General features: G+C 43.6%; 1 protein-coding gene across 9 annotated transcripts in view; it reads right to left on the reverse strand.

The window, feature by feature from the left end:
• Positions 1-532: 532 nt before the first annotated feature.
• Positions 533-20644, reverse strand: part of cita (citron rho-interacting serine/threonine kinase a) — a 33831-nt gene continuing 13719 nt past the window's right edge. The window contains exons 14-50 of one of the 9 annotated variants that reach the window (XM_040203575.2): positions 20251-20421; positions 19984-20037; positions 19831-19884; positions 19372-19512; positions 19107-19232; positions 18492-18587; positions 18218-18334; positions 17463-17572; positions 16400-16574; positions 14640-14837; positions 14374-14427; positions 13662-13859; positions 13301-13494; positions 13050-13185; positions 12721-12825; positions 12320-12460; positions 12006-12113; positions 11718-11910; positions 11144-11305; positions 10317-10340; positions 9685-9822; positions 9397-9577; positions 9208-9299; positions 9017-9121; positions 8643-8812; positions 8249-8293; positions 6526-6606; positions 6248-6383; positions 5773-5912; positions 5572-5664; positions 5343-5451; positions 5041-5169; positions 4759-4839; positions 4596-4674; positions 4156-4338; positions 2391-2778; positions 533-2235 (exon numbers count right to left, since the gene is read on the reverse strand). In XM_040203575.2, coding sequence (XP_040059509.2) covers positions 2212-2235; positions 2391-2778; positions 4156-4338; positions 4596-4674; positions 4759-4839; positions 5041-5169; positions 5343-5451; positions 5572-5664; positions 5773-5912; positions 6248-6383; positions 6526-6606; positions 8249-8293; positions 8643-8812; positions 9017-9121; positions 9208-9299; positions 9397-9577; positions 9685-9822; positions 10317-10340; positions 11144-11305; positions 11718-11910; positions 12006-12113; positions 12320-12460; positions 12721-12825; positions 13050-13185; positions 13301-13494; positions 13662-13859; positions 14374-14427; positions 14640-14837; positions 16400-16574; positions 17463-17572; positions 18218-18334; positions 18492-18587; positions 19107-19232; positions 19372-19512; positions 19831-19884; positions 19984-20037; positions 20251-20421 — 4731 coding nt within the window. In that variant the 3' untranslated portion in view covers positions 533-2211. Of the gene's footprint in view, positions 2236-2390; positions 2779-3088; positions 3212-4155; positions 4339-4595; positions 4675-4758; positions 4840-5040; positions 5170-5342; positions 5452-5571; positions 5665-5772; positions 5913-6247; positions 6384-6525; positions 6607-8248; positions 8294-8642; positions 8813-9016; positions 9122-9207; positions 9300-9396; positions 9578-9684; positions 9823-10316; positions 10341-11143; positions 11306-11717; positions 11911-12005; positions 12114-12319; positions 12461-12720; positions 12826-13049; positions 13186-13300; positions 13495-13661; positions 13860-14373; positions 14428-14639; positions 14838-16399; positions 16575-17462; positions 17573-18217; positions 18335-18491; positions 18588-19106; positions 19236-19371; positions 19513-19830; positions 19885-19983; positions 20038-20250; positions 20422-20644 lie in introns of those variants that run through there. The other 8 variants (XM_040203574.2, XM_040203577.2, XM_040203576.2 and 5 more) reach the window with 8 other exon arrangements.

A 20644-nucleotide genomic window follows, 5' to 3' on the forward strand; every position in this document is an offset into this window, starting at 1 on the left:
CACTGCACGCATTCTTACAACGTGCTGCAGCCGTTAACGCGCCGTCCCCTCGCACCCAGGTCAGGAAAAGTGACAGTCTGTGAGAATGAGCCGAGTGGGCCGAGGTGTGGAGGTGAGGCCCCGGACGTGTGACCTATGAAGAGAGAGGCGCTGAAAGCCGCCTCGCTCTCAGTCCACTCGCTGTCAGATAAAAGGCTGGTGATGAAGTGGCAGCAGATGTGTCTGCTATGCTCTCACAGCAGGGTGCGTACAAGCGGGTCACAATTAGATGAGTTATTGTTGCACATGCTGTTGTGGAAAAGGTTTTACCCCCCCACCCCCCTCCCAGCTCTTCTCCGTTTCTTTTTGCAGCTACCGGGACTGGAATGAGGGGCCATTGTTGCGCTGGCTGAGCGCCGGGATCAGTCTACTATAAATAGACTAACCTCTTCCAACACAATGGACGTGGACAAATGGTCATTTGGAAGGCAGCAGAGTTCTGTGTCTGCAGCTTCTAATGAAAGGAGAGCAGTCACACAAGTACAACACAAAGTGAAAGACAATGGTTATAATATTTAATATTCTGTGACAAAATCTCTACAGGGAACGCTAATAAAACATTTGTTAGCAGACATCAATATCATATCCAGCGTTACAGCATTATGATTCAGGATCACGTGAACTGAAATACAAAAATAATATTAAAATAAAACAGGAAGGGAACCCGTTTGAGTTCTGTAGAGGCCAGTGGAAAACTTGTGCAATCTGTAGCATTGGGTGCATTTGGGACAAATGAGTCAGCTTTATCTACTCAGCTTTAATACATTCAGGAAGTGTTTGACTGCTAAAAAGAACACGTGTGGATCCAGAGTTGAGGAAACTTCTTCCTATTGATCGCCGAAATGTCAACAGACACACTGGGCAAGTTCAAGTGAGGCATCTTATCTGCATATATATATATATACACACACACCGACAACCAAAATAATATTCAATTCAACTTCAATTTTTCGGTTGAAGGTGAGCAGCTTGACTGTGGAAGCCTAAATACGTTTGGATGTATTGAAGTGTCTTTTAAAGTTGGATCGTTGTCTTCATAAAAGGAAAGAAGAAAATTAAGAAATGATACTTGAATTGACGAGAAATGAAAGGTTTCTTTCATGTGCTTTGTTGTTAAATAGTGGAATAAAAATTATAACCTAAATGTGGCAGAAGAGAACACTCTGATTTGAGATATACGTATCCATGCCATTTACGAACCAGGAAAAATGAACAAATATTTGAGTTTTCACTTGGAACAATTTGGGGTTATATACAATATAAGGGACATCGTAGAAAAAGAAATGCTCAAGCACTATGTTGTAAGCTTCAAACATGATCCCATCTTCTCCTCCTGTCGCATTGTTCAGCGCTGAGGTTTTGCCTTGGACGGATTGAAGTGCATTTACACGAGCTGGATCCGCATACAGTTGATAGAGGACGCTTGGACATGTTAAAAGAATACTCATTGGACATTCAAGAGGACACATAATCACTTTTTTTGTTTTTAACAAAAATAGACATGGCTTATCCAGCCTTGAAATTCCTTCTCAATATATATAAAATTATGTCTCGTCTATTTACAGTCAGATAGCGTTCTGGAGGTTTAGAAAGTCCTGCTGGGGATTGTGGGTAGCCCAGTTTTAGTGTGGACTTATCCGAGGGCAGGGAGGATTCAGCTACTTAAATTGAGACGAAATATCTTTGTGCTGCGGCTGCGTCCCGTCACCGCGACCCCTCCGAGTCGCGACCGAGGAGAGATTAGCAGAGAGCGGTCGTGTGTTGACACGTCTGCGCGGGAGCCAGAAATGTCATCAGAAGTACGGCGACGTCCTGCGCTGATCTGTGGCTACCGGGGTCAGAGCTGAGCGCAGAATTGAGCCTGACGTTTTAATGCTATTTCAAGTGAATTTCTGTCATTTTCACGAGCGTTGGACTTAATTTTAGGCATTAACTTGTGAGATAAAGTTGCTACGGCTGTGCTTATGCATCCTCGTCACTGCTGTGTGGAGTTCACAGTAACTACCGAAACCCAACGGGGTCTAAAGTTGAGAACATACTGGGATTTAATTTTTGAAGATGAAATTTATGAAATCCTCAGCTTAGGTGTGTGGCAGTGTTTCGTCATGGATTGGTGACACTGTCCAAGGATGCGTTTCTCTGTCCGTGCTGGGGGAGTGGCTCCGCTGCCTCTCAAACAGATGATTGGTCCCATACCTGTGGGATCAAATCAGTATATACAGTCAGATCAATACATGCACACGCATGGACTTGATTGTTAGCATCATTTGAAATACTTGAACGGCAAATTTGAGCCAAAGCCGACAATTTAAACAAGACAGGAGTCAACAACTGCGGAAACGTTAACAGACCTTGTTGACCGGGTTTATCGGCGTGCGGCCCGAACCGGTGTGAAGCCTCTGCCGCTCCTCAAAGCGTCCAGGCGACCTCTCCCTGCGCACGTCCATCACCCGGCCGGGGGAGCGGTCCATCCGGGGGTCCGCCATGGCCCTGCCTGGGGAGCGCTCTAGCCGAGGGTCCGCCATGGCCCTGCCTGGGGACCCCGCCATGCGGCTCTCCAGCATCCTGCCGGGAGACTTCTCTCTCTCCAGCGGGCGGCTGGGGGACTTGTCCCGCCGGAACTCTGTGCGTGCCTCTCTGTAGCGGTGTGGCGTGCCGGGATCGGAGTGAACGTGGGGATTGGCTGCCAGTCTTTTAGAGATGTGCTCATTGTATGAAGGAGGCCCACGCTTGTTAGGGCTGTTAGGGAGGAACCGAGGACACAACAGACGGGGTGTCATTGGTCACAGGAAGGCGAATGCGCTGTCTCGGGTAATGGGCTTTGCTTGGCACTGTAAGGGTCACCGGATACAGTGAGGAGGAGGGACTCGCGTTCAAGCTCCTTTTACAAGCGTTCGCAGTTTGCTATTCATGGTTTCAAAAGACTGAACCTGAAAACAGTCACAGGCTGAGCGCAACAACTCCAGGGCAAAGCCAGTTTTAAAAAACAGCCTTGTGAATAATAAAGGCTCAGTTGTAGGTGAGATTCAAATCGAAATAGACAAGTCTCAGTCGGAAGTCTTTATTCATCGATTCTTTTGTCTACATCACACAAGTGGCATTCTAAAAAGCAATTCTAATTTAAAAAGACTGTACTCAGGATTTGTTACAGATAAAAAAGGAACTCTTCCTCCTGTAAGGAGCAAAATGGAGGCGTTACTCTCCTATTTGATGACCAAATCAAACAAAGGCCAAAGGCCACAAATTAACGATCACCTCCTGTGGATGCCACCTTGTGCCCAGAAGTGCCAGCTTGTCCCATTGATCGTTCAACACCACCAGTGCACATGCAATCATGCTGCTCTTCTATAGTCTCTGCATGGCAGGGAGAACCAAACCTCACCAAAAAATAAATGAATGAATATCGTAAGCAAGATGCTCAAGTAAACTTTGAATTTAATAATCAAATAAAAAAATAAAATCGAACACACACACATATTATCTTTTAGATGAATTCTCCATTTGCATGATTTATCTTTTGTACACAATTCCTTTTAGCTTTGTAGGACTTTGTCCTAAATTGTCATCTGTATTATTTCCAAGACACAAAATAATGGATTTATCAACATTATAGTGATGCAGTTGTCCATCAAACCTCATCGGATGTGAATACTGAGTGAATACAGAGTTATGGGGTTAGACTGTGTTTGTGCATTATGTTAAATGATCAATTAATTTGTATTAGAGCATACAACTTATTCATTTTATTTATTTTCCATATATGATTGGTTCGCCACATTCAGTGCCATTCTTTAGAAATTATTCTGAAATAACCAAAACTTGTTTAGATTCAGATGAATGATAAACTATATAATCAAACTACAGGATCCTGAAAGTGACGAGATAATTGAAAGAATGTGCTACTTGAGAGTTTCCTACTGTAGGCGTTGAATCTAACTTAAAATGTCAAATAGTGTTACAGCTCAACACGCGTTATGGTGGCGAAGATGACGAAGTTCAGAGCAGAAAAACGTCATCAAAGCAATACCCAAAAGATAGAACAGTGTAACTGTGTAAATAAGTTCGCCAACAGACAGTGAAATAACCTGGAGCTGGTTTAATAAGTAGTGTCCTCACCTGCGTCCCGATCCGTTTCGCTGCAGGTCCCCTGCACCCTCTTGGCTCTGGATCAGGTTGCCCTTGCAGCAAATGACCCGCAGTTTGTTCTGGTAGGAGGAGGCCAGGTAGATGGCCCCAGAGGAGATGGCTGGGCCCAGGTAGCGGGGGTTCGGGATATCCAGGTGTGCATACGAGTGGGGCCTGGAAAGAGGAGAACATCAGATGCTAAAAGAATTAAAAAAAAAAAAAAGAAGAAGAGCTGTGACTGAAATGGTTAATTCTTGTTGAGGCGTTTAATGAGCCCTTTGGCAGTAATGGGAAATTAACAATTAATCACTACAATATGCATTGACACTAAGTAAAGACCCACAAAATGATGATGATGTGACTGGGTGAAAACTAAACTTAGTGTAAACCCTAATTGATGGACTGGCACTGACACGGGAGCAGAATCTTACCCCAAAGCAGCGTGTCCCTGGATTTCAATAACATCCAGAGAGTTGAAGTAGGTCACAAACAGGTAGGGCTCCCTATAGGCTGGAATACCAAAACATTCACTTAAAATCATATCAAACATTGACTGTCACAGAGAAAAGGACGTTTTCTCATGTATACACTTACCAAAGGAGAGAGGCAGGCGGCTCCATTTGATATCTTCACTTCTGCTTCTGCGGCCGTAGGCGTCCACAAACACACCAAACTCTGCAAGAAAAATGTCCTGGTATCACACAAAAGTGCCTTTTTGAAAGTGCGACAACAATGACTGTTATAATTTTAAGAATTAAAATCTGCTGTTGCTATAGAGGCAGGTTTCCGCTTTCTGATTTTTGTTTGTTTTCACGTTGAACCGCATCCACAACGCACTGCGCACGTGTGCCCAAACAAGGAGGACCAGATTCTAACCGTGGAAACACAGCAGGTATTCGTCTTTCTGTGGCGCCGTGGTGACCTGGATGATGGAGATGGGGAAGCTGTGGGAGGACGCGGCAAAGACAGCCGAAGCTAGCGTCACGTCGTTCTTATCCAGAAACTCTGTAAACAAATGTGTTGAAAGGGAAGAAAAAAAAAGTCACTCAGCTCCTTCAGGTGCGGATCTTGAAAATTCACAGCGACAGTATTGCCACTTGGTGGACAGAAAGAGTTATTTATTCACACTATTAATGCCAATGCAGACCACGAATAAATCACAGCGGTCTGCGACCCACCTTCCAGCACATACTGCTTCATCTCGATCTCATAGAACTTGTTGGTGCCAATGATGATGCTGTAGCCAGTGAAGTGGATACAGCTGCAGGGCTCTGACGTCTCAATCTCCTGCAAACAGACGTTCAAGCTCAAACTCAACGCTCCCTGCACCAAAAGAGCCACTTGGAAAACACAACCTTTCCTTCATGACTTTATCCTCTCCTGATCCATCTTCAAAAGCCCACTCACCTTCCGGATGCAGAACTTGTTCAGGCTTTCATTATGTCGCAGAATTGTAATTTTGTTGGGCATAGCAGCACAAATACAGATCCCATTATCAATCTGTCAAGAAAGAACAACGTCACAATCATGGCGGCAGCACATTAACTAAATAACCGTCTAACGGGGGAAGAATCTCGCTCTGCTCCAAGTAGCAGCAACGCAGCCCACCTTTCCAGAGGAGAAGAGATGGCAGCCCTTGACTGTCTCAAAGATGAAGGGGTTGAGGTCGGGCTGAGCCGGGAGATGGGACTGCGACAAAGACTGTTTCACCTTCTTGATCTCCACCAAACACAAGGCCCTCTCCTCTCCTGGTTGTCACAACAAACACAACCCGTAGAATCACACCATCATATATTTGCTACAGAGAGGATTATCTGACGTAATAATTGCAGCAGAAAAGGCTTTTTTTGTGCCACTAAGCTCCATTTTCCAAACATTTATTACATCAAATAGTTGTGTGTGTGTGGAACAATAATTTATTACAAAAAGTGTGTGGCTGCACAATAAATAAATGATCTGGCAGCGTAAAAAGAGCCATGTTGAGTCACTAATGCATGGGTCTTGCTAGCTTTCACTGACAAGAGAACATCAGTTCACGACTTATAATGGAGTACAAGTTGTCCATTTAAGATCATGTACTGACCTGTGATCATCAGCAGCTTATCAAGCTCCTTGAGGATTTGGATCTGGAAGACGGAGGTAAGCCCGGGGATGTGCGTCAGAGAGTTCTTTATGACGTTAAGAGCGTACAAACCCTCCTCAGAACCAACCAATACAATCTAGTGGAAAGGACGGGGGCAGATAATACGATTAACAGCTGGAACATACAGACAGCAGTGTAGATGTCAGTGTCAACATGCCAAACAGAACACAAACAAAAAAGTGCCATCATGTTCCTGTCGATGGTTTCTGTCTTTGTACCTGGTCAGTGAGAGGGAGAGTGCAGTTGATGTCCAAACGGTCATCACCCTCCAGCTTCAGCAGAGAATTACCAAGAAGTTTCTATAAAGACAGTCGGAGAGGGAGAGGGAGAGAGAGAGGGAGATTATTCTTCAACAAATCTGTTGCTTTAAAGATGCCCCAGCAGGGATGACAGTAGAGAGCCCTAACACAGAGATGTACCCTATTTGTATTTGTGAATCCATCTTTCAATATCAAATCAGAAAAGGTAAGTGTAGGAGGTTTGCACCAAAAAAGAAAAATAATCGTCTAATTTAGGAGGAATATTGTGATATTTAATGCCTCAATACCTCAATGTCAATGTCAAAATGTTACAATTACAAACACATACAGCATAGTATGTGTTTAATGTTTTCTTGACACAAATAATTGTTTACTTTGACTAAATACAACATTATTTGTAAAAATAAAAATGTACATGTGTGTTTGCCCATATGTGGCAAACTTAGTACTTGGTAGTTTCTGACTGTACAGAATATAAACGGTTTCTTAATTAGCCGTAACAAACAACCACTTCACAGAGACAATAGCAGCTGCAAAAGCTCAATTTGTTAAAACATACTGTTGAACAGTATGCTGCTCATCTCAAGCTGTCCAGTGTGGATGATCATTTTCTAATAGATAGCTAATAATAAGTCTCTCAGCGACTCCAGTGTGAAATTGAGCGGGGTGAAAAAGGGGAGAATCAATGAACAAACCATGTGGCCAAAAGAAGACACTGATATCCACATACTTTTGTGTACTCTTCTGAGGGTTTTTAGGGAAATTAATGCTACTATATTATTATACTAGCAAGGGGATTTGCACAAACTGTATGGAAAGCATACAGGCACGCCTCACAAGTTGTAAAGGCAGCTTTGATCCTCAAGTAATACAACTCAGTCTGTAGGGGCAGGTAGCTACTTAACCACTGTGCTTAATTCCTTGTGTGTAACTCTTTCTGATGCCGACTGTACTTCATATACTTTGTACATCTTGGTCACATATTATTCATGCCGTGGAAATTCACATTTGCAGCATAGGTTCAGTAATCACATTTTCAGGTGGGGGGTTCAATACGTTGGGCCATGTAGTGCAATCTACTGTCAAGCCAAAATGATTGAAAAATAAACGTACATACTGAACTTTAAAATCCATATTTTACGAAATAACACAATTAACAAGGGACGGGCAACACCGTTTGGTAACGCTGGCATATACAGTACCAGTCCAAACTTCGGACTGGTACTGTAATTGAGAGATATTGCAAAACTATTGATCAGATTTATCACAGAATGAAAGAGGATGGGAGAGTGCTCCTCAAAACAGCAATAAACACACAATCATCAATAGCAGAAGCCTGCAGACTGGATGAGTGTGTGAAGGTGTCTTAAGGTTTTAGAGGAGGGGGCTGCAGCATTGCATGGCTTTTGCAGAAGCATGCATGACATTGCATATGACACCAGACCAGAGGTCACAGCAGGGACTAGTCACATGCATGCACTATGTAGGTTTACGAGTGTATGTTATAAGTGATGCGAGCATGTGTCTCACAGGCCAGTTACATCTGTGTATTCAGTATATACACTCATAAATTAGCCCCCTGGGGGCTGCATTGACCCGTGTGCGTAGATGTGTACAGCTACTGCATGCTCAGTCAGCCGGTGGACTGAAGCCCGAGCGTTCGTGCAGCTACTTACTGTACCTGAACCAGAGGGGAAAGGTTCTTCTGTCTTTTAGAGACACCTGCCTATAATATGATCCACACAACCGAGTTGAATGGAGATACACACGTACAGCATAGATCACATGAACAAAGACGATGAGAACACACATATTAAAAAAAAAAAAACGTGGATGTAGAGAACATGCAGAGAGAGAAAGAACAGGGAGGGAGAGAAAACGAAGTGAAGGCAGTGGCTGATGTTTAATGGAGTCATTCATAATATTTGATCCAGTCTTCACCCAACAATACAGTAACCCCTGGATTCATTTACTATGTGAAAAGAGCATAATTAGTGGGTTTGTCTTCTATAAAGGAGACACTCCCATTGTGAAAGAGGCCCGACACAAGAAGAATTTGAACATATGGTACTTACAGCATCGGAGTCCACTTTGTCTCTAGACCCACGGCTGCCAGCCACTACAGACTCCAGTACAGCAACCCAGCGCTGCTTGTCGGGGAAGCTGGGAGCCATGAAGTAGATCGATTGGCCAGGCCAGCATGTGGTGTGGGGATGTGACTCCAGTTTCAGCACATACGGTATGTCTGCGCACACACATGTAGAAAGACAGACCGAATGGCTTGCTTGCAAAGAGCTTAATTTCACTGTCAACATGTTTTTGTATTTTGAGATTTAAAGTACAGATTGGACATCATGTGGATCTAATTTGAAATTTGGGGAAAGGATGATATACTTAAATTCTGAAAACAGGCTCAGTGCAGCAGGACTAAGTGGTATTGATCCAGTACCTGACTTGGCAGTGTTGATCAGCTCGGAGGCTCCAACAGCTCCGTGAACGGTCACCTCTCCGTCAGGCAGACAGAGCTCAAACTCTTCCTCCATCTTTATATAGTCTAGCAGAAGAAAAACAACAACATTATAATTAGATACTGCGGCTTAAAAACGTATCTCCCTCTATTACCAACAATAAAGTACTGACCTTCCCTGGGCTCCGTATCAAAGATGGATACTCTCGTTCCATCGAGCACCACGTATTTCCTCTCCCAGCCCTGCTGACCACGCTTGCCATTTCTGTGTGAGCAAAGACACAAATGTACACTGCTATGAAAGCTGTGAACAAAAATGATGGTGATCAGTTTGGTGGTGCAGGATTACGGTCTTATGTTACCGTGGCTGCTTCATCCATCCCTCCAAGCGGACGTGCCCACTGGCCTCTTTGACCTGCAGTGCAGGAGAGTTGGCCTTTTCTCGGCACAGAGCCTCTGAAAAGTGAGTGGCATACTCGGCAGGCAGACCGCAGGTGGCCGGGAGACATGGTGAGCACTTTGGGTGACACAGGGTGTGACACTCTATGATACAAAAAAAAAGTCATAGATTAGAGGGGGATTGAAGAGATGATTTGTCTTCTGAAATACTCCCACGTGCATTTCTACCAGCCACAGTGCTGGAAACAAACCTAGACAAGTAGCGGCCTGTCGTCCAAAATGCACAGTGTCCAGGCAGACGGCACACTTGGCAGCCCTCATGTTGAGGCCCACGGTGAAACGATGAGGGATGTTGTGATGCATTCTCTCTTTCACGCGACGACCAAACTCTGCAACGCAAAGAGTGACGAAGGAGTGGGTCTGGGTACGAGCTACTGAGAGAGAACTATCACACCGGAATATTTTGTTACAGGCTTTGATCATGTGATGCAGTTTTTCTCCAGGAACCTTAGGGTACAGTAAATAATTACCTCTGATATTGGGTAAATTCACATTTAAGAATACTGATATTATAATTAAAAATCCGATTATGCATGCCAATGATCAAAGCATTACAGTGTTTCTGGGTGAAAGGCTACCTAGCCAACCAAATGCTCTCCAGTAATGACTTCAGGTACGATGTTTAAAAAAATAAATAAAAAGAAGGGGAGTACATCAAGTCAAACTTGATTTTTAAGAATGAACTCTTTGGTCAAGTTACAGTTAACGTGACAAGACGCAGTATGCAGTATGATCCGCGCATCTGGGTCAGATGTGCAGTGCGACATGCATGGCGATGAGCTCATGCATGTGGGATGGCACACGGTGGTGACTGCTAACTTACTTTCAAAGGTGACCCTCCTCTTTTCTGTGAGGAGCGGAGGGGAGAGACAGAAAGGAGAGAGCAGTCTAACAATAGCAATGTGAAAGCAAAGAAACCTGGACAGGAAGGAACCTGAATCACAAAGCAAAGCTACACGGCACATCACAGGGTTTCATAACTAATATAATGCGGTAAAAGATTAATTTGGTCTGTGAGGTGCTGTGTGACACCTTTCACTTCAAAGTGAATGCAGTATTTTTTGTCGAGGATTTTTTGGAAACTGGTTTTCAATTTTTCAGGAGATGGGCCGTCTACACTGAACCTGCTATACAGCCATGAGCCAAGTAGACAGGGTTCAGTGTCCATGGTGGTTATTATCATATCAAAAGGGGAATGTCATACTACACAGCACGTATTAAAACCAATGTTACCTGGCTAATCTACCATTTTTACTTTGTGAGACAGGCCCAAGCAGGGTTACAATGTTAGCTGGATGAATTCACAGTGAAAAAAACTCCAAATAGTGTTTTTTTAATTTTTTTTCCAGTTCAGTCCACGTCCCTGGTTTGGAGCAAACTCCAGGTTTAACATGAGCCGAGTTATCCAACTTCATTCAACTTCATAATTCTGCTTTGTGAGACAGGCCATAGGAAAACACACACACACACACATGAACACACCACATACAAACAAAGTAAGGGAACAGAGAGTTCATTTGGGCTGCAACTGATAGCATCAGGGTGCACGCTCCTATGGAAGGCACTGTACCGCTTCAGAAGAGTAACTCCTAGGTTCTTGTCAGGCTGATTGGCATCATTGGGTTCACCTGTGTTGTGTGTAAGACTGACCTTCAGGTGTGGAGGTCTCCTTGCAGCGGGTGGCGGGGTTGAGCAGGCTGCTGGGGTTTGGTTGGTGTTCTGGGGATTTCACAATGGCGGACATGAGGATTTGATGTCGGGCCTGGGCCGGCGTGGACGGGGCCACGTGTTCCTGGGCTTTGAAATGAGCGGCTGATTCCACATAAACAAATAAAACAACCTCATATTAGATCAGCAGCTGGAAATGTCTTGCTCCATTACCAAAAAAACAAAAGATCCTGAAATGAATCTCATAGGACTGGGCAGCTGTGGTGATGGAATAAGATGCTGCCATGGCAACGCTGTTAAAATGCTGGTACAGATGAGGAAGCAGGCAAAATACAGGATTACCTGAGCTGTTGTCATTTGCCATCTTCCATTACAAATCTATGTATCTAACAAAACAAACAGATCTACCTGTCAAGAGACAAAGATTTTATTGATCCAAGAACAGCTACGACACGTCATCTCAGTCCTCTTTCCCGTATGATGTCAGAAGACATGAAGACATGAAGCTGACCCCCTATCAGGTGCGGTTACTGTGCTGCCCCACACTGGGACCTACCCTCTTCTCTGAGGGATCGAAGCTCGATCCTCATTTTCTGCAGAGCGTCTTCCAGATCAGCGCATCTCGATCGTTCTTTCTCAAAAGCCAGCTTCATGTCGCCGTACTGCATGGGGACCACTGGCTGGGCCTGCGGAGCCAGAGCCCCGTTAGTCGTGGTTCCGACATCCTCCCGACGTCGTCCAAATATACCCTATTCAAAGAGGGGACATGTTGCTGAAACTATGCGAGAAAAATGCAATACTGCATAAATATGGCTTAAAGCTGTCATAAAATGTTTTCCCAGACCTTCTTTTTTTTGGTGGGCTGGTCCATTTTGGCTTGGAGGAAATCAATGAGTTTGGTCTGCTGGGAGATTGTCCCCTCCATCTTCACCTTCTCATGGGAGTATACGGCCTACAGGAAGGAAAACAAACCTTCAGAGAAGGAAGTACCTCGGAACACTACCTTGAACAAATTTGTTTTGAGGACACATGAATTGGGATTTCCTTTATCCTCTCGGCCCCCTGGGGAACATGGTTATTCTAATATCTAACTAGGAGACTGTCCCTCCCCGGAGACGGCTGTATTTCAACTGATCGCAAAGGTACTTCAGTGAGTACCTGAATGTTCTCCAGCTGGTACTCCAAGTCGGTCCTCTCGGTCTTTAGCATGTCGGTCTGGTCCAGGGCGTCCTGCAGGCCTTGGGTGAGGCGGAATATGTGGCTCTTCTGAAGGTCCATCTGCTGCTGCAGCTTCCCTTGCTGTGAGGACATCAGCAGATCTTTGAAGCAGGAAATCTGATTCTAAATCAGCCACTTTTCAGGAGGGTGGAAAATATCACTGACTCAAAAGAGGACGTGTTTAAAACAGACGCCCTAATCAGGAGACCATTTTTAGCCTCATGTTTAAAAGGAATTTTATTAAAAACACATTAGTTCAAAGTACATTTCTTTAACAAGTCTGCTAAATGAATAAATACATATGATTTAAGCTTAATGAATAGTATTTTTTCAATTTCTACCTCCTCCATCAGCCTCTGCTTCAGTTCTCTCTCTGTCTCCAGTTTCTGCTGTAAGCTGCGGGCGTTCATTTCCAGCATGGCGTGCTTCTTCTCAAGATCATTGAGCTGTGAGAACAAGACGAGTTTGTTTAAAATTGTTTAGACCGAAAGTTGAATTCCAACTCCAAAAACACAAGCATGGATTTTCTCGCTCAGTAGGAAAATTGTTTTTTTTTCCCTTGGAGGACTGCAGATAGGGTTTGAATCAACACTGCTTCTTATTGAATTGAATGAGAAGGTGTGTGTGCAAATGTTTGGCTGGTACTATAAGTAGTGCACAAAAGACTCACCGTGTCGGACAGACTTTCAGCCTTCAATCGCTGCTCCTTCAAGGCCTGCTGTAAGGCCATTATCTCAGCCTTGTGCTCTTTGACTGCCAGCTCCACTGCCTGGCGAGACTCAGTGCTACGCTGGTCAGCACGCAGCCTGTGAACAGCAGCATGGCAAGACTTATCATTTCAATACATGGTGTATGCATACGCACATTCTCATTTTATAATAACTGTGCAAGTACGTTTAAGTGTTGATCTTTGTACATCACCTGTTCTGCTTCTCATTGTCCATCAGTCTCTGCAGGTCTCTGGTGCGTCTCTCGGCTTGGCTTTTTTCGTCCTCCAGGGCTCCTCTCCAGGCCTCCCACTGCCTCTCCTTCTCCAGCAACTCGTCATTTAGTGACTCCAGCTCCACCACCTGCTCCTCCAGCATGCTGCAGGTGGTCTTCAGGGTCTCAATGTTCTGGGAGGATAAACAAGAAAAAGCGAAGTCTTTCACAGCTTTTGGGCCAAACTACATGATGATGATGATGTCAGTAGGTGATGAGGTTTAATGATTCTATTAAATCACATTTGAGGATAGAAACTGTTCTATCTTTAACTTTTCACCATACTGTGTGTGTGTGTTACCTGCTTCTGGTTGTTGAGATGCATCTCACGGTCAGCCACCTCCCTCCTCAGCCTGTCCACTTCCTGGCTGAGCTGCAGCTGGTCCTCCCTCTCATCAGACGCTTCATCCAGCTGTTTAGACAGGTAGAAGTTCTGGCGGTTCAATTCAGCATTTTCCTGACTCAGCTGTGTGAGCTGCTCCTCCAGGTCTGTGATCACCTGAGGACACACAGACAGGTGTTAGCCGTTCCTGGTTGGAGGCAAATGGATATTTTCAGGGTAAAAGACACAAGAGAAAACGCTTATTAAAACATAAATCTTTACGATGCTTTTATGAGTGTGTACAATGAAGTTATGTCCAAAATGCCACAAGTACAACACTTGTGTTGGCCAGGAGTTAGGAAAAGGATGTTTGGTCAGTCAAAAAAAGAAAAAAGGATCTCGTTGATGTTTTATTTGAATGTTGAAGGTGATTTGTTAAATGTTTTCATACAGTAATCCATGTACCCGTTGTTAATCGTAACCCTATAAGCTACAAATACATTTACCATATGGACTCAAGTGGTAAAAAACAGAATGCCAAATGAATGTGGTTTGTTGCCAAAGGCTTGATTCGGGAGCCTTCAATGCCCCATTTGAATGAACGTTAATCACAGTCTATTCAAATGTCTTGCAAAACCTTTTGAAAATGGTTCTGCTGCCGCTGAAAGCAGAGACAAAGGACGGCACTTACCGAGCAGCTGTCTCTCAAGGCATCAAACTTGCGCTGAATTTCATCTCTATGATTCTGTAAGAAACAAGAGCAAAAAACTCATCAGATGGCTACATGATGACAAACAATGGTGCTGACCGTATTATCTGAAATAGACAGAAAACTGGCCTTTCCTTCGGTTGGCGTACATAATACAGATGACCTACAGCGGGATATAGCTAAATGTAGGGGCACCTTTATTTCAATGACTGATTGCACACGTATGTGCGTGCACATGTTTGTCTTACCCTCAGGGCGGTGATCTCCTCCTCTGCCTCAGCAGTGGTCTCTTCCAGCTCGGTCTTTGCTTGCTGCAGCTGGCTCTCCAGGGCCAGACGTGCCGCCTGCAGGCTGCTGATCTGGGACTCGCGCTCCTGCAGGGAGAGGGTCAACTCTGACACCTGCCTCTTGATCTCCATCTTCTCTTCTTCATGTTCTAAGCCCATCTGCGAGGAAACAGGACAACGGTGAATGGTGTGTATGTCACAGTATAAATCATCAATCAAATATTTGTTTCAGCGTTTCTGATCACCACATTGTAGAAGCTTAGATGTTAGGACATCAGGACAATTCAGAAATTGTAATATAAAGATTGTTTAACGTCAATGTAGGACAGCTTGAAATGATTTGACCCACATCGGTCTGATTTGCACAGATGTTATGTTATAGTTGATATGAATTAGAAACCAAAACTTACTTATGAAGCCACATAATGGCTACTTTGGCATCGAGTAGGTTTGAACACGTTTCAAGACTTTTTAGGAACTTTCTTAATAACGTCCTAAATTGAGGACCAATTAAATGATCCCAGTAAAGAAACAAAGCTGAAAAAGTATCCAATTTAATGGTTTCTCTGATGTGAAACAAGCTGAATGGGAAGTATCGGAAAAACAACAAAAGGAGAATAATTAGATGTCAAGGGGACACAAGTTCAACTAGCAGATTTACTAGAAATGCAGACAGCTAAGATAAATTCAAGTGCACAGAGGAGAATAAGACCACTGGTAATTGGATTTAAACAATAGAATAATTTAAGACCTTTTCAAGCGTTTTAAAAGAGCGAATTCAAACCCACTGGTGGTAAAGAGTCCCAAAAAACAAATAAAGTACAGAAACAGCTTCTCCCTATTGTTCAGACTTACAGAGATGGTACAATGGATCTCATCTGAAAGTATTTATTTGTGATAGAGAGGGGACAATATGCGCGAATATGTTTGCATGTGGGAGTGTAGACGGGCCCGCAATTAGTGCCAATCCGTGTATCACGTCTCAGTGGGGATGAGTGTGTGGAGGTAGAGATATGGCATCCAGTCAGCAGGCTGTCAGCTGGTGAGAGCGGCAGACAGCACACCGGGGGGGTGAGAGCTCTCAAACAGGCAGAGTGGGGGCCGGGGCATTGTGGTTCTTCAACTACAGTGAAACATTTTTATTTAGCGCAGGTTTTCAAACTGGATCCATCCCAGCTAATGGATTTGATAGGAGATTTCTCAGAACAGGTGGGATATGTTGTGTATTTTTTTATTTTTTTCTAACGTATTATGAATTATTTATAGGCAAATGCCATCTGAAAGAGGCAAAAGAGAAGCTTGGTTTTCTTTGATGTATAAATCTATCTTGCTGATGGATTTCTGCAGGGTGGATGCTTGAGAACATGATAGTCTTTAACCGCTGTCAACTATTCACTGCCGCGCAACATTGTCCTGCTTTATTTTCATGTGTTTAAACATATTCTCACCTGCAGAGTAGTTATGTTGCTCCACAGATAACCGATGAAGGCTTAACTGGACCAGCAGACGCACAGGCTGAGTACAGGCCCAATGGCAATCGTGTAGAGGTCCATTACAGACCTACAGTATTAATTAGCGGGTTTATCTGAAAGGGTTCTGAACTCGCTAGCTGATCAGTTGCATTAATCCCTTTTGTGCATTGTGATGATGCGAGGCTACACTGTGTGCTAGTTGAAGTGAATTACTTAATCTTAAGCCGGGTATCTCTGCGTTCGCCTCACCTCCCGCAGCCTGCTCTCCAGCTCCAGCAGACGGGTCCTCTTGGTCTGCTCCTGCTGACTCATCTTCTCCAGGTGCTCCTCCAGTTTGGCGTTTTGGGCCTCCAGCTTGCCAGCCTGTGACTCCAAATAGAACTTTTGCTGCCGAAGCTCTGAGATCATCTCCTCCTGAGCTTTCCTGACAAGAATACACCCAAACATATGCCTATTTAGAAGCAGCCTTCTTTCAAAAGAGCAAGTCCCTAGATGTATGGACACAAAGTCAGTAAACAGTTACATCATGTCACGGTGTGGATTTATTTCCTGTCTTATTTTGTAGTTTTCTGCTTCTTGTCTCCCTGGGTAACTTCACTTTCTGCCTTGTCCTGTGATTGTCTGATTGTTTCCACCTGTGTCCAATCACCTGCACCTCCCTAGTGTATTTAAGCCGTGTGTGTCTCTTGTCGCGTCATTGTCTATCGTCCAGGATGTTCGTAGTTCCCGCCTGCTGTTTTTCCCCCAGTTACTGTGTGTGTTTTTGCCCGTTGGCCTTTTGCTTTTTGACTATTAAAGTCTTTTTTGCTTTAAACGTCTGCATTTGAGTCTTGCCTTCCCCACATCCCTGACACATCATACCAACAAAACAATGTTATTTTTAATTAAAGTACTTATTTCCTAAACTAATATTAGTAGAAGCAGCATTTTTAAACCTGTGATGGATTTGTACCAAGCCAAATATAACGTGTGCACACAACATCATATTTTAAGTTGATACATCTTGTTAGCAAACATTTGCTCACACACTATGAGAAGGGAGAGGGAACCAAAATAGTGAACTTGCCAGTCAAAGTGCTCAACAATTAGCTTAATCTCATTGTAAATATGTTAATTTGAGGGCTGACGATAGGTTCATGAATACGAGAGATGAACCTCTCACACCGTTCATGTTATCAAAGTGTTGATCGTAGTTAACCTAAGAGATGATACGCAGTGCACACATGGGAGCACAAAAATGCGAGCAATAATGGAGCAATTGGAAGCTGGATGGAGACAAAATCAGTGTGGGTAGAAGGTCTAGTTAACTCACATATTCTTCTGCGTGTAGATGCTGCTGTTGGCGGCCAGCTTATTAGCCTCCGACAGCTCAGAGATACGCTGCTCCAGGTTCTTCATTTTGGAATCCATAGCATTAAGGGTCTGCAAAAAGCGGTAAACACAATAACACATTTCAAAAGAGATATTCTAAGCCTTTTAAATGAAAATCCCAAATGCCACTAAGAATCATGTTACACACATATTTCAGCAATACCATTTTTTTTACTCAAAAACAGAATGTTGTACTTCAGTAAAATCCTATTAGAGAAGGTTTAAGGTGTTGCTTGAATCTTCTACCATCAACGTCAGATGACTGTCTCTAAAAGCTTCTTAACTACCTCAATTCTACAACATTAACCAGATTAGGACTTGAGCTTAGGCTTTGTAGTGCAACATGAAGTATATTACAATTTAATCCAACTACACATTCCAATGCATTTGAACCACTATAACAAATTACTGTGTGAAGAAACAAAACACCCTGAATGAGTCTACTTTTCAAATTCCCAGAAAATATTCTGTAGAGAAAAAAAAGGTATCTTATTTACAAGCAACTTCCAGCCATTGAGACATTAGCAGATTAACTTCCATAACAAAATTGATTAAAAAAGATGCTGCTGTTTTATTGGAATTATTCATTTCTAATTTAATCATCATTTCTAGTATTTTGTTGGTTTACGAAAAATCCCATAATCAGTACAAAATGTAGCAAATATCCTTCATCGAAAGCATGTCATGTTTCCTTACTGCTTTCTGTTCACTGATGAGTTTGCAATTCTCCCTCGACTCCTCCTCCTGCTGGGCTCTGCGGGCCTCGAGGCTCTCCTTGTCAGCCAGGTCCTCCTTAATTTGGGCCTCCAGAACCTGAAATCAGACAAAACATGCCAATGTCCATTTGGCAAATTCACATTGAGGAGGAAGTCTGTAATTATCTAATCTGATAAATCAATCATGGTGAAAGAAAAGTTCAAATACTGACATCGTTGTTAATGTACAACACACAGACACACACAAACCTCACCTTGATCTTATCATCATAAAGCTTCTCCTTTTGAACCAGTTGGGTTTCCATCCTCTGGGCTGTTGACTGGGCATCCCTGAGGTTATCCTCCAGTTCCTTTAGAGTGTAGCATTACAAATATTACTGGACACATTGAACCGACAGACAATAAGTCAAAATACAGTGTCCACACATTACTGTAACCATGCAGCATAGCTCTATTCATTACCATACAATCACAGTGTTGCCTAATGTAGCTCATGACAGCACAATCAAATGTAAAACACAATCATTAAAACAGCTTTCATAACATCAAATGCATTCAAATCAAAAAGAAACAAAGGAACTTGCAGTGAAAAGATGGAAATCCATAAGTCGACTGGAGCGATGCCTGCTCATGTTGAAACCGGTAAAATTGTTAAAATCTATTCACGTAATGACATCGGTAGACGAGTAGCCACTTGAGGGGGCTCAGCTAGCAAAGAGCTCCTCAGAGAGAGATGCGTGGAGAGCGTTCATGTGTGTGCTAAGATAACTGATGAGAAATACATTGGGAGAGGGCAGGATGAATGGGAGGGGGGAATTAGGAGTTGAATGGGTCAAAGTATTAGCAAGCCTTATCTCTAGTTCTCTCACCAGGATCTTTTCGGCCATCTGCTGGATCTGCTGGGATTTGGTCTGAATGTCATCTTTCAGCTTATTCTCCCGCCGCTCCACCATCTCCAGCCTCTTTACCTGGTTCTCCAGGGTCTTCCTGCCCTCCTGCTTATGCACCAAAAACAACAGAATAGAGTAAGGCTAATCACACAGATTAGTGTTGCGGTGAATCGTGGGAAACAGCATTGGACAAATAAAAAAATAATTTTAGCAAAGTTGAAGGACTGTGGGTTTACTCTGGTACCTCGGTCTCTCTCAGGCGGCGCTTTAAAGTGTCGCTGGAGTCGGTTTTGCCTCGCAGACGCTCCAGGTCTCGTTCCAGCCGCTCTTTGGCCTGCCGGACATTCTGCAGCAGCTCAGTGGCCTCTGTGCTTGCTTTCACCGCCTGGGGAGGTCATGGGGTCAAAGGCTGTTAGTAGATCCCAAGACAAACCTCTTGATATGCTTCACCAACTCCAACCCACTGAGACATTGAAAAAAAAGAAAAGAGCCTCTACGGAATAAACAGAGCTACAGCAGACTGGAGAGATGCAAAAGATGATATATCTATATATCCATTGCGTTGATCTGCCTTTCAAATTATCAAGAAAAGACAACAAATTCACTTTCTCTGAAGAGCAAATTATCCTGGTAAATATATAACCAAATTCCCAAAAATATTTGAATAAAAGGTTTTCTTGTTACATGACAACAATTAATTCACCTTGGACAGTTTGTCCTGGAGCTCCTGGATTTTCACCTGTTGCTCAGAATTGGTCTGAAAACCCAAAGCACAGTGAACTCCATCAGGAAACCATCACGGAAACAACAACAGCTCTAAGCATGCAGATTAAATAGGAAATTACTGCTGTGTTACCTTCTCTAGCTTGGAGAGAAGCTCCTCCACATCAGCTTTACCCTGCTCTTTAGCCTGTAATAAATTGTATGGCATGTTGTGGAGACCGATCAAAACATTTATAATCCATTCACTTTATAGAAGTTGCAAAGAGGAGAGGATGGTATCAAACATATACAGGCTTTTACAAATCATGGGCGGGGCTCTTATTACATTTTTTTTTTCATCTGAGAGTGCATTAGTGCATTAGCACGACAGGACCTAGAAGCACCTCTGATGCAAACATACCTTCTGGATCCTCTGCTGGTATTCCACAGCTTTCTTCTTGAGTTCCTCACTCGTTACCCGGGAGTCTCGAAGCTCGGACTCGTAGAGGTCGCTGCGGCGGCGGGCAGCTGACAGGTCCTCCTCCAGCTGCCTGATGGTAACCTGCATCTCCTCCAGCTGAGCATGGTACTCCTGAGGCCAAAGACAGCACACAGTGGTCACCTACGTGGGAAAAACCCGACTGTACATCCACGAACATACTAGGTCCAGTTCAGCTGACACTACTTTGTCTATATGCTTGGATTTCCCTTATATAGTCATAGTTTTAAGCTATTGCATCTTGTAAACAGAGCCATGTTTAAGAAGCTGTGGTACGCAGCAGGGGTTTTCTTAAATTACATTTGCTGGCGTATTT

Source organism: Gasterosteus aculeatus, chromosome 17, assembly GCF_964276395.1.
Source record: "Gasterosteus aculeatus chromosome 17, fGasAcu3.hap1.1, whole genome shotgun sequence".
NCBI lineage: Eukaryota > Metazoa > Chordata > Actinopteri > Perciformes > Gasterosteidae > Gasterosteus > Gasterosteus aculeatus.